Source organism: Pipra filicauda, unplaced genomic scaffold (assembly GCF_003945595.2).
Source record: "Pipra filicauda isolate LSUMZ 115617 unplaced genomic scaffold, ASM394559v2 scaffold1438_size13584_pilon, whole genome shotgun sequence".
Classification (NCBI taxonomy): domain Eukaryota; kingdom Metazoa; phylum Chordata; class Aves; order Passeriformes; family Pipridae; genus Pipra; species Pipra filicauda.
Window position 1 is genome coordinate 1100 of NW_024103916.1, and position 12466 is coordinate 13565.

At 68.2% G+C, this 12466-nt stretch overlaps 2 protein-coding genes across 2 annotated transcripts; one reads left to right on the forward strand and one right to left on the reverse strand.

The window, feature by feature from the left end:
• The first annotated feature begins 433 nt into the window (after positions 1–433).
• LOC120322466 (41 kDa spicule matrix protein-like) lies at positions 434–3468 on the forward strand. The gene is made up of 4 exons (XM_039378671.1): positions 434–482; positions 1306–2026; positions 2135–2448; positions 3431–3468. Exons 1-4 carry the CDS (start codon positions 434–436, stop codon positions 3466–3468), a joined length of 1122 nt encoding a protein of 373 aa, XP_039234605.1.
• An 854-nt stretch (positions 3469–4322) lies between these two features.
• LOC120322694 (glycine-rich cell wall structural protein 1.8-like) lies at positions 4323–7732 on the reverse strand. Its single transcript, XM_039378672.1, has 4 exons — positions 7724–7732; positions 6893–7172; positions 5525–5989; positions 4323–5494 (listed from the first exon to the last, which is right to left on the reverse strand). The coding sequence occupies exons 2-4, from the start codon at positions 6951–6953 to the stop codon at positions 4323–4325; spliced, it is 1698 nt and encodes a 565-aa protein (XP_039234606.1). The 5' UTR covers positions 6954–7172; positions 7724–7732.
• Between the last annotated feature and the right edge of the window lie 4734 nt (positions 7733–12466).

Consider the following 12466-nt stretch of genomic DNA (forward strand, 5'->3'; position numbering starts at 1 on the left):
GGATATTGGGGACACTGGGAGGGTTTGGGGACACTGGGAGGGTTTGGGGACACTGGGAGGGTTTGGGGGCATTGGGGAGGGTTTGGGGACACTGGGAGGGTTTGGGGGCATTGGGGGATATTGGGGAGAGTTTGGGGACATTGGGGAGGGTTTGGGGACACTGAGGAGGTTTTGGGGACATTGGGGAGGGCTTGGGGACACCGGGGAGGGTTTGGGGACATCGGGGACCCCGGGGCCAGGGGGGGTTGGGGACATTGGGAGGGTTTGGGGACCCCGGGGCCGGGGGGGTCGGGGCCAGCGGGCCCTGCCGTTGTCCCCCGGGTTGTCACGGGGACAGGCCACCCCCCCCCCGGCCCCACCCAGGGGACGTCCCTGTCCCCGCGCCCATAAATGGGGGACAGCGGGAGGGGTCGGGCAGTGCCCGGAGGTGACAATGGGGACACGCGCGGTGGCCTTGGGGACGCTGCTGCTGCTGCTGGGGGGTGAGGGGACAGCGGGGGACATTGGGGGACATTTGGGGGGGACATTTGGGGACAAGGGGGGCACTGGGGGCCACGGGGACATTGGGGGGACATTTGGGACACTGGGGGGGACGTTGGGGACATTTGGGATATTGGGGGGACATTGGGGGGGACATCGGGGACATTTGGGGACAAGGGGGGGCACTGGGGGCCACGGGGACATTGGGGGGACATTTGGGACACTGAGGGGACATTTGGGACACTGAGGGAGGGGGGACACGGGGCACAAGGGGGGGGGGACACAAAGGGGGACACACGAGGTGTCCCTGTCCCCGTCCCCGCCCGTGTCACACCCCCCCCGTCCCCCCCAGGACCCGCCGAGCCCGTCCCTGTCCCCGAGCCTTGGGGACAAGCGGCGACGTCGCTGCTGCGGGGGCTGGCGCTGCTCCCCGCGGGGACACGGGACGGGACACGGACACGCGAGGGGACACGGGACGGGACACGGGACGGGACACGGCCCCAGAGGGGACTCTGGGCGTGGCTCCGGGATTTGGGGACCTGGATCCCGACACCCGAGGGGCGACCCCAGGGACCCCCGGGGGGGCGACCCCAAGGGCCGGGGGGGTGGCCCCAGGGACCCTGGGCACGTCCCCAAGTGCCCTGGGGGCGTCCCCAAGGACCTGAGGGGCGTCCCCAAGGAGGGGGGGGGACGTGTCCCCAAGGGGCGGGGACGGCGGAGGCGCGACCCCGGGAGGAGGGGACGGGTCCCCAAGAGGAGGGGACGGGTCCCCAGGGACAGGGGACACGTCCCCGAGGGGAGGGGACACGACCCCAGGATGAGGAGACGGGTCCCCAAGAGGAGGGGACGCGACGCCAGGGCCAGGGGACAGGTCCCCAGGAGGAGGGGACGGGTCCCCAGGAGGAGGGGACGGGTCCCCGAGGGGAAGGGACAGATCCCCGGGGACAGGGGACAGGTCCCCAGGAGGACACGGGGCCCCAGGAGGAGGACACGGGTCCCCAAAAGGAGGGGACAGGTCCCCAAGGGGAGGGGACAGGTCTGCAGGGACTCAGGACACGTCCCCGGGGACGATTCCCACCCCACCAGAGACAGGGGACAGGTCCCCGGGGACAGGGGACAGGTCCCCGGGGACAGGGGACAGGTCTCCAGGGACAGGGGACAGGTCCCCAAGGACAGGGGACAGGTCTCCGGGGACAAGGGACAGGTCCCCGGGGACAGGGGACAGGTCTCCAGAGACAGGGGACAGGTCCCCAAGGACAGGGGACAGGTCTCCGGGGACAGGGGACAGGTCTCCAGGGACAGGGGACAGGTCCCCAAGGACAGGGGACAGGTCTCCGGGGACAGGGGACAGGTCCCCAAGGACAGGGGACAGGTCTCCGGGGACAAGGGACAGGTCCCCAAGGACAGGGGACAGGTCCCCAAGGACAAGGGACACGTCCCCGGGGACGTCCCCCGGTCCAGGAGTGGCCGAGGAGGAGCCTTGGGGACATCGGGGACACCGCGAGCCAGGACACGTCCGGGGCCACCAGGAACAGCGACAGCCACGGTGAGGGGACAGCGGGGACCTCGGGGACACCTCGGGGACACGGAGGGACTTCGGGGACACGGGGGGGGCGAGTGTCCCGCCCTGTCCCTCACCGTGTCCCCTCTCCAGGTTGGGGACACTCGGAGGAGCCGCGGGAGTGGCCGTGACACCGGGGGGGACGTCCCGGGCCCGGGGCGCTGCCACCGTGTCCCCGTGTCCCCGATGTCCCCAACCTGTCCCTGTGTCCCCACCCCGATGTCCCCAACCCGTCCCGATGTCCCCAACCTGTCCCCTCCTGTCCCAATGTCCCCACCCCGATGTCCCCAACCTGTCCCAATGTCCCCAACCTGTCCCAGTATTCCCAACCTGTCCCTGTGTCCCCCCCCCCGATGTCCCCCCCCGATGTCCCCCCCCGTCCCCAGTAAAGGTGGAGCTGCAGCGTCGTGGCTCTTTTTTTTTTCTTGGGGACATTTGGGGACATTTGGGGGGTCGAGGGCGCTGCCGGCTCTTCTTGGGGCCACCTCGAGGTCCGGGGGGGTCCAGGACACCGGTGGTGGCTCTTCTTGGGGACATTTGGGGGTCCAGGTTGGTGGTGGCTCTTCCTGGGACGTTTTTGGGGTCCAGGGCACCGGTGGCTCTTCTTGGGGACATTTTGGGGGTCCAGGGGGGTGGTGGCTCTTCTTGGGGACATTTGGGGACATTTTGGGGTCCGGGGCACCGGTGGCTCTTCTTGGGGACATTTGGGGACATTTTGGGGTCCAGGTTCGTGGTGGCTCCTCTTGGCCCCCCTCCCCCGAGGTCTTTGCCCCTCCCCCCCCATTTTGGGGGTCACTGGTTGCCCCCCGATGTCCCCCCCCTCGATGTCCCCCCCGATGACGTCACGGGGGTGTCCCCGCCCCCTCCCCCCTCCCAGTCGGGCAGGGGGGGCCACGGCGCGAGGGGGAGCCCGGGGGGGGGAGGGGCGGGGTCGGGGGGGGAGGGGTCGGGGTCGGCCCGGGGGGGTCACCCACCCCGAACCCCCACCCCCCCCCCCCCCGCCCCCCCGGGGGGTGGGGGCCCTGGGGGGGGGAAGGGGTCGAGGAACGACGTCCGGACATTCCTGGGGGGGGGAGGGAACAAGGGGGAGGGGTCAGACCCCAGTGCCCCCCAGTGCCCCCCAGTGCTCCCAGTGACCCCCCAGTCCCTCCCAGTACCCCCCAGCACCCCCCAGTGCTCCCAGTGCCCCCCAGTGCCCTCCCAGTAACCCCCAGTGCCCTCCCAGTCCCTTCCAGTGCCCCCCCAGTGCTCCCAGTGCCCCCCCAGTGCCCCCCAGTCCCTCTCAGTCCCCCCCAGTGTCCTCCCAGTGCCCCCCAGTCCCTCCCAGTGCACCCCAGTCCCTCTCAGTGCCCCCCCAGTGCCCCCCCCAGTGCTCCCAGTCCCTCCCAGTATTTGGGGGGGTCCTTACCTGTCACTGGTCCCGCTGACTCCGGCGCAGCACTGGGAGCACTGGGAGCACTGGGGGAGCACTGGGATGGCACTGGGAGCACTGGGAGCACTGGGAGGGCCCCCCCGGCTCTTAAAGGGGGGTGGGGGAGGGGCTCGGACCGGTTCGGGGGGTCCCCGTGGGCTGGGAGGGGGCGAGGCCGGGACCGGCCGTACTGGGAGCACTGGGAGCACTGGTTTGGTGGTGGTGAGGGGGGGAGGGGCCCTTCCCCTCCCCCCGCGGTTCCGGCCTCGCCCCTGGGGTGGGGGAGGGGCCACCTGGGGTTCAGGTGAGGCCGTGGGGGGGGGGGCGGGGCCTCTTTGGGGTCAAACTGGGCCCTTTTGGGGTCAAACTGGGTGATGTCCCCACCCCTGCCCAGTTACCCCCAGTTGCCCCCAGTTGTCCCCATCCCAGTGTCCCCAATCCACTCCCAGTTTGTCCCCAGTGCTCCCAGTTTGTCCCCAGTGTCCCCCATCCCATTCCCAGTGTCCCCAATCCACTCCCAGTTTGTCCCCAGTGTCCCCCATCCCATTCCCAGTGTCCCCAATCCACTCCCAGTTTGTCCCCAGTGTCCCCCATCCCATTCCCAGTGTCCCCCATCCCAGTCCCAGTTTGTCCCCAGTGCTCCCAGTTTGTCCCCAGTGTCCCCCCGTGGGCAGGGACCAGTCCCACCAGTTCAACCAGTACCGGGACACAGCCGGGGTCACCTTTGGGGTCACCTTTGGGGTCACACTTGGGGACGTTTTGGGGACATTTTGGGGTCCCATTTGGGGTCATGGACGAGTCCGGCGCCGGCTCCAAGGACTTTATTGGGATTGGGGGCTCCGGGGGGCTCCCGAGGGATCCGGATCCCCCCTATTTCCTGCACCCCCCGCAGCCGGAGGGGTCGGATCCTTCCCTGGATCCCTCCCTGGATCCTTCCCTGGATCCGTAAGATCCCGTCCCGGAGGTGGATCCGGCCCCGGACCCCGATCCCGGGTTGGATCCCCCCCCGGAGGGGCCCCGTCGGACCGGGATGTACCCCCCGATCCGGGCGGGATCCCGCAGCCCCGGCACAAACGGGATCCCGGGATTCTTGTACCCGGGGCGCTGGACACCCCCCGAGGATCCCGGCCCTCCGTAGGATCCCGACCCTCCATAGGATCCCGGCCCTCCGTAGGATCCCTGTCCACCCCCATAGGATCCCGACCCTCCATAGGATCCCGACCCTCCTCCGTAGGATCCCGGCCCTCCATAGGATCCTGATCCACCCCCATAGGATCCCGACCCTCCATAGGATCCCGACCCTCCTCCATAGGACCCTGACCCTCCGTAGGATCCCTGTCCACCCCCAGAGGATCCCGGTCTTCCAGAGGATCCCGACCCTCCTCCATAGGATCCCTGTCCACCCCCGTAGGATCCTGGTCTTCCAGAGGATCCCGATCCGCCCCCGTAGGATCCCGACCCTCCATAGGATCCTGATCCGCCCCCGTAGGATCCCGGTCTTCCATAGGATCCCGACCCTCCTCCGTAGGATCCTGACCCTCCATAGGATCCCTGTCCACCCCCAGAGGATCCTGGTCTGCCCCCATAGGATCCTGACCCTCCTCCGTAGGATCCTGACCCTCCATAGGATCCTGATCCGCCCCCGTAGGATCCTGGTCTGCCAGAGGATCCCGACCCTCCGTAGGATCCCGATCCGCCCCCGTAGGACTCGGGTAGTCCGTAGGATCCCGAGTTGTCTCCGTAGGATCCCGAGTTGTCTCCGTAGGATCCCGAGTCATCCCCGTAGGAATCCAGGCCCCCGTAGGATCCGGATCCGCCTCCAGCTTGGGATCCGTTGCCTGATCCTGATCCTGATCCTGATCCAGGTCTGCCCGATCCAATTCCCCCCTGGGATCCGGGTCTGCCTGATCCGGGTCTGCCGGATCCAGGTCTCCCCAATCCCGGTCTCCCTGATCCAGGTCTCCCTGACCCGGATCCAATTCCCCCCTGGGATCCAGGTCTCCCTGACCCGGATCCAATTCCCCCCTGGGATCCAGGTCTGCCTGATCCAGGTCTGCCCGATCCAGGTCTGCCCGATCCAGGTCTGCCCGATCCCGGTCTCCCCACTTCGGGTCTCCCCGATCCCGATCCGCCCCCGTAGGACCCGAGTCCGTAGGATCCCGAATCGCCGGAGGATCCCGATCCCCCCCCGGAGGATCCCGATCCGCCTCCTGAGGATCCCGGTCTGCCCCCGGAGGATCCGGAGCCTCCGTAGGATCCCGATCCTCCATAGGATCCTGATCCGCTTCCATAGGACCCCGATCCGCCTCCCGAGGATCCCGGTCTGCCCCCGGAGGATCCCGATCCCCCGTAGGATCCCGAGTTGCCCCCGTAGGATCCGGGATCTCCGGGATCTCCGGGATCTCCGGGATCGGTGTCCGTGTCCCCCCCCCGCTGGGGGCTCAGAATTCCCGGGGGGTCCTTGCAGGGATCGACCCCCGCCGGCAGCGGCTCCAGCCGGGACCCGGAGCCGGAGGCGCAGCGGACGGAGGAGGCGGCTGGGGGGACCAGTACGGACCAGTTCAGACCAGTACGGACCGGTATGGACCAGTACAGACCAGTATGGACCAGTATGGACCAGTAACCCCCATCTCTGTCCCATCCATCCCAGTCCAACCCAGTCCCTCCCGGTTCCCATCCCTGTTCCCGTCCCAGTCCAGCCCAGTCCATCCCAGTTCCCATCCCAGTCTCTCCCAGTCCATCCCAGTAACCCCCCATCTCTGCCCCGTCCATCCCAGTCCATCCCAGTTCCTCCCAGTCCATCCCAGTTCCCATCCCAGTCTCTCCCAGTCCATCCCAGTAACCCCCCATCTCTGCCCAGTCCATCCCAGTCCATCCCAGTTCCTCCCAGTCCATCCCAGCCCATCCCAGTCCACCCCAGTCCCCATTCCAGTCCACCCCAGTCACCCCAGTCCCTCCCAGTCCCCATATCAGTCCATCTCCGTCCCTCCCAGTCCCTCCCAGTCCCTCCCAGTCCCTGTCCCAGTTCACGTCCCCACAGCGTCCCTCCCGTCCTAATCCCGGGCCCTCCCAGTTTATCCCAGTCCTAATTCCAGGCCCTCCCAGTCCCCCTCCCAGTCTATCCCAGTCTATCCCAATCCCCCCAACCCCCCTCCCAGTCTGTCCCAGTCTATCCCAGTCCCCCCAATCTCCATTCCAGTGCCCCCATTCCCTGTCCCAGTCTCTCCCAGTACCTCCCAGTCCCCCTGTTCCTCCTCCCAGTCCCCTCCAGTGCCCCCAATCCCCCTCCCAGTCCCTCCCAGTCCCTCCCAGTGCCCCCAGTCCCCCTCCCAGTCCCTCCCAGTCCCCCCAATCCCCCTCCCAGTCCCTCCCAGTCCCTCCCAGTGCCCCCAGTCCCCCTCCCAGTCCCTCCCAGTGCCCCCCAGTGCCCCCAGTCCCACCTGGGGTCCCTCCCAGCAGCAGCAGGAGGAGGAGGAGGAGGGGCCGCGGGGGCGGGGCCATGGCGGGGCCACCTGAGGGCCACCTGAGGGCCACCTGAGGGCCACCTGGGCCAGGGGACACCTTAAATAGCGCCCGGGGGGGCGGGGCCTCCGAGGGAGGGGGAGGGGCCGGGCCACGCCCACCCCAAAACAGCCCCTGAGTCACCGGGATTGACCCGCTTGGGGGGGGGAGGGGGCACCTGGACACACCTGGACACACCTGGGGGGCACCTGGATACACCTGGATACACCTGGGGCAACACCTGGGGGCACCTGGATACACCTGGACACACCTGGGGGGCACCTGGATACACCTGGATACACCTGGATACACCTGGATACACCTGGATACACCTGGGGGGCACCTGGATACACCTGTATACACCTGGGGGGCACCTGGATACACCTGGGGGGCACCTGGATACACCTGGATACACCTGGGGGGCACCTGGATACACCTGGATACACCTGGGGGGCACCTGGATACACCTGGATACACCTGGGGGGCAGCTGGGGTACACCTGGACACACCGGGGGGGGCATCTGGATACACCTGGACACACCTGGACACACCTGGGGGGGCACCTGGATACACCTGGATACACCTGGGGGGCACCTGGATACACCTGGATACACCTGGGGGGCACCTGGGGGGCAGCTGGGGTACACCCGGGGGGCACCTGGATACACCTGGACACACCTGGGGGGCACCTGGATACATCTGGATACACCTGGGGGGCACCTGGATACACCTGGATACACCTGGATACACCTGGACACACCTGGACATACCTGGGGGGCACCTGGGCACACCTGGGGTACACCTGGATATATCTGGAATACACCTGGGATACACCTGGGATACACCTGGGGGGTCACTTGGCTCGCGTGGTCCCTTTTTTGGGGGGGTCAGAGGTCACCTGTCCCCCAAAATGAGGGGTCAGGGCTCACCTGTCCCCCCCAGGTTTGGGGTCAGGTTTGGGGTCAGGTTTGGGGTCAGGGCCGTTTTTGGGGTCAGGGCCGTTTTTGGGGTCAGGTTTGGGGTCAGGTTTGGGGTCAGGGCCGTTTTTGGGGTCAGGTTTGGGTGTGGCGGGTGCAGCCGACGCCGACCCCTCCCCCCTCCCCCCGCCCCGCGGTTTTGGGGTGGGTTTGGGGTGGGCCCGGGGTGGGTTTGGGGCGGGCGGGGCCCCCCCGGAAACCGCCGATTAAAGGGGTGGGGGAGGGGGGGAGGGGCGCGTGCCCCTCCCCCACCCCCCGGGACCGGGAATTTGGGGGATTTTGGGGGGAAATGGGGGGGTTTTGGGGGGGTTTTGGGGGATTTGGGGGGATTTAGGGGGGATTTGGGGGGAAGCTGAGGGGGGTGGGTTGGTCTCAGGGGACTTTGGGGGCATTTGGGGGGATTTAGGGGGGATTTGGGATCCAGGGGGGAATTCCCGGGGATTTGGGGAAGATTTGGGGGGATTTGGGATCCAGGGGGGTCCGGGGAGTGCCAGGGGGGAATTCCCGGGGATTTGGGGGGATTTAGCGGGGATTTGGGGTATTTAGGGGGGATTTGGGATCCAGGGGGGAATTCCCGGGGATTTGGGGGGATTTCGGTGGATTTGGGGGATCAGGAGGGATCCGGTGTCTCCCCCCCCCCAAATTTGGGACGATCCCCCCCCCCAAATTTGGGACGATCCCCCCCCCAAACCCTCCCCCCGCCCTGGCGTTGCCGCCGCCGGCGACCCTACAACAACAACGCCCCTTTTGGCCACGCCCCCTCCGCGCAGGCCACGCCCCCTCCTCACACAAAGACGACCCTCCCCCTCCCCCCCTCCCCCCTCCCTCCGGGGGGGGGATTCCCCGACACCCCCCCAAAAAAATCCCTGGAATTCCCTCCCCTCCCGCCCCTCCCCCCCCTCAGGACCCTCCCCCCTCCCCCCGCGCATTTTTGGGGGAGGGAACCCCGCCCTTCCCCTCCCCCTTCCCCCCCCCAAAAACCCTCCCAAAGTGGGGGAGGGGCCCCCCCGCCCTCTTCCTTCGGAAAGTAAAGAACCTACCCCCCGCCACCACGACCCTCCACTACCCACACCCAGGCGCGGGAAAAGCGATTTTCCTCCCCCCCTCCCCCTCCCTTCCCTCCATCCCACTACTTCCTCCCAACCCTAACTTCTCCCTTCCTCCTCCTCCTCCTCCTCCCCACCTCGCAGCAGCCTCCGGCACGGGGTGAGTATTTTGGGGATGGGGGAGGGGGGGGATGGGGACGGGGGGGGGGGGTCCTCCGGGGTGGGGGAGGGGCGGGATTCCCCCTCCTTTCTTTCCCTCCCCTCCCCCACAAAAGGGCCTCGCCCGGAACGTCCCGATCCCCCCCTCCCCTCCCCCCCCTCCGGCCACACCCCACGCGCGGATTTTGGGGAGGTTTTGGGGGGTCCCGGAGGTCCCCGACCCCCCACCCCGACCCCCGCGACCCCTCGAAGGGTCCCGTCCCCCCCCCTCCCCCCCCCGAGCCCCCTTTTTTGGAAGGAGCTTTTTCCCGGCGCTTCCCGTAGGGCCGGGATCCCCCCCCGCGGGAATTTTGGGACCCCCGGGATGTCCTGGGACCCCCCCGGGAATTTTGGGACCCCCCCAAGATGTCCTGGGATCTCCCGTGGGAATTTTGGGACCCCCAGGATGTCCCGGGACCCCCCCGGGATTTTTGGGACCCCCGGGATGTCCTGGGACCCCCCCCCCCAGACCCCCAGGACCACTGGGATGTCCTGGAACACCCCCTGTGGGGTTTTTGGGACCCCCTGGATGTCCTGGGACACCCCCTGGGACCCCCCCCGGGAATTTTGGGACCCCTGGGATGTCCCGTCCCCCCCCAAAGGCCCCAGGGGGGGGTGACAGTGGCTGCTGGCCCCGAGTGTCCCCGAGTGTCCCCGAGTGTCCCCCCGGCACCACCCCAGACCCCATCCCAGCTTCCCCAGCCATTCCCAACCATCCCGCTCCAGGACGGCCGATCCCACTCCCACCCATCCCATTCCCACCCATCCCACTGATCCCACTGATCCCACTGATCCCATTCCCATCATTCCCACTGATCCCACTGTCCCAGGATGGCCGTTCCCTTTCCCATTGATCCCACTGATCCCACTGATCCCATTGATCCCACTGATCCCATTCCCATCATTCCCACTGATCCTGTTGTCCCAGGATGGCCGTTCCCTTTCCCACTGATCCCATCGATGCCATTGCTCCCACTGATCCCATTGCTCCCATTGATCCCATTGCTCCCATTCCCATTGATCCCATCGATCCCATTGATCCCATTGATCCCATTGCTCCCATTCCCACTGATCCCACTGCTCCCACTGCTCCCACTGCTCCCATCATTCCCATCATTCCCATCATTCCCATCATTCCCGTTGCTCCTGCTGTCCCAGGATGGCCGTTTGCATTCCCATTGATCCCATCAATCCCATTCCCGCTGTCCCAGGATGGCCGTTTGCATTATTCCCATTGATCCCATCGATCCCATTCCCCCTGTCCCAGGCTGTCAGTTCCCATTATTCCCATTTTTCCCATCACTCCCATTCCCATTCCCCCCATTCCCAGATGTCGGTTCCCATTATTCCCATTATTCCCACTGCTCCCACCACTCCCATTCCCATTCCCCCCATTCCCAGATGTCGGTTCCCATTATTCCCATTATTCCCATCACTCCCATTCCCGTTCCCCCATTCCCAGATGTCGGTTCCCCCCTGGAAGCAGCAGCTGCTGGAGCGGCGCCGGCGGGAGGAGGAGGCCGAGCGGGAGCGGGAGCGGGAGCGGCGGGACCGGGCCGCCCAAATTCCCGCCTGGAAGCGGGAGCTGCTGGAGCGGCGCCGGGCGCGGGGGGGGGGCGCGGGGACCCCGGGGGGGGCCCTGGGGGGGCTGAGCCGCAGCTCCGAGGGGCTCGAGGTCTGCGGGACCCCCGGGGGGGGGTCGGAGACCCGCGGGATTCCCGATGGGATCGGCGGGACCCCCCCCGAGGGGATCGGCGGGACCCCCCCCGAGGGGATCGGTGGGACCCCCCCCGAGGGTCCCCCCGAGGGCCCCCCCGGCCGCGTGAGCCGCCTGCGGAGCCGCTTCGCCCCCCGGAGCCCCCCCGGGAGGTCCCTCAGCTCCGAGGGGCTCCCGGGACAGCGGGGGGGGGAGCGGGGACATCAGGGGGAACGGGGGGAATGGGGACAACGGGGACAACGGGGGGACCGGGGGGATGAGGGGGAACAGGGCTGGGGGTCGGACACCCCCGGGGGGACGGCTGAGACCCCCAGGGTGGGCAGGGGACAAGGGACAGGCACGGAGAGGGGACACGGGACGGTCACCAGCGTGGGGACAGGGGGTGGTCTGGGGACAGGGGGAGGTTTGGGGACAGGGGGAGGTTTGGGGACAGCCAGGGGACAGGGGACAGTGGAGGGACAGGGGACGGACAAGGGACACGGGTTGGTGGCCAGCGCGGGGTCAGCCGAGGGTTTGGGGACAGCTGAGGGACAGCAGGTGACCAAGACCCCCAGGACAGTCAAGGGTCACGGTTTGGGGACGGCAGAGGGACAGGGGACGGTCAAAGGTCACAGTTTGGGGACAGTGGAGGGACAGGGGACGGTCAAGGGTCATGGTTTGGGGACAGCAGAGGGACATCAGGCATTGGAGACCCCCAGGACGGGGACGGTCGATGGCCTGGGGTCACCCAAGGCCACGGGGACGGCCGAGGGTCAGCGGGGGACAAAGACCCCCGGGACGGTCAAGGGACACCCGTTGGGGACAGGGGAGGGGGTGGGGACAGCCCAGGACGGGGGGACGGGGGGGGGACAGGGGACGGTCACCAACGGGGGGTCACCCGAGGGTCACCCGGGGCCGAGCAGGGGTCAGGGGACAGTGGAGGGACAGGGGACGGTCAAAGGTCAGGGGTTGGGGACAGTGGAGGGACAGGGGACGGTCAAGGGTATGGTCAAGCGCTGGAAGAGGGTGGAGGGACGTGTTTCAGCAGGGGGTCAGCAGGGGTCAACGGGGGGACAGGGGACACCACGGGGTCATGCAGTGGGTCAGCAGGTGTCAACGGGGGGACAAGGGACACCAGGGTCATCAGGGGTCACCGGGGGGACAAGGGACACGAAGGGGTCATCAGGGGTCACCGGGGGGACAAGGGACAGTTGATGGCCACGAGGTCATGGGGCCAACCAAGGGCTGTGGGACCCCCGTGTCCCCCCCCACCGTGTCCCCCCTCGTGTCCCCCCCACCCCCCGTGTCCCCCGTGTCCCCCCCCGGTGGGGGCGTGGCCGGGGCGTGTCCCGGGGCGTGTCCCGGGGTGTCCCCTCCGCTGGGGGGGGGCTCGGGGGGCGGGGTCGGTGTCCCCGGGTCCGGGACGATGCGGGGGGATGTCCCCGGGTCGGTGGCGACGGGGGGGCCGGGGGGGGTCGCGGGCGGTGTCCCCAGGCCCGGGACGATGCGGGGGACCCGCCGGGACCCCCCCGGTCCGTGCCCCCCCCACCCGGCCCTGCAGCGCCGCAGCGGGAACACCATCACGGTGCGGCCCCG

Excerpts from the sequence above, each read along its gene's own strand:
- LOC120322694 (XM_039378672.1), bottom strand. The coding sequence starts at position 6,953 with ATGGCCCCGCCCCCGCGGCCCCTCCTCCTCCTCCTCCTGCTGCTGCTG. Across the intron at positions 5,990-6,892 it reads GCTGCTGGGAGGGACCCCAG|CCGCCTCCTCCGTCCGCTGC; the intron begins GTGGGACTGGGG and ends TGGTCCCCCCAG. Across the intron at positions 5,495-5,524 it reads ATCGGGCAGACCTGGATCGG|GCAGACCTGGATCCCAGGGG; the intron begins GCAGACCTGGAT and ends GACCTGGATCAG.
- LOC120322466 (XM_039378671.1), top strand. The coding sequence starts at position 434 with ATGGGGACACGCGCGGTGGCCTTGGGGACGCTGCTGCTGCTGCTGGGG. Across the intron at positions 483-1,305 it reads GCTGCTGCTGCTGCTGGGGG|ACGGGTCCCCAAGAGGAGGG; the intron begins GTGAGGGGACAG and ends CAGGATGAGGAG. Across the intron at positions 2,027-2,134 it reads CAGGAACAGCGACAGCCACG|GTTGGGGACACTCGGAGGAG; the intron begins GTGAGGGGACAG and ends TCCCCTCTCCAG.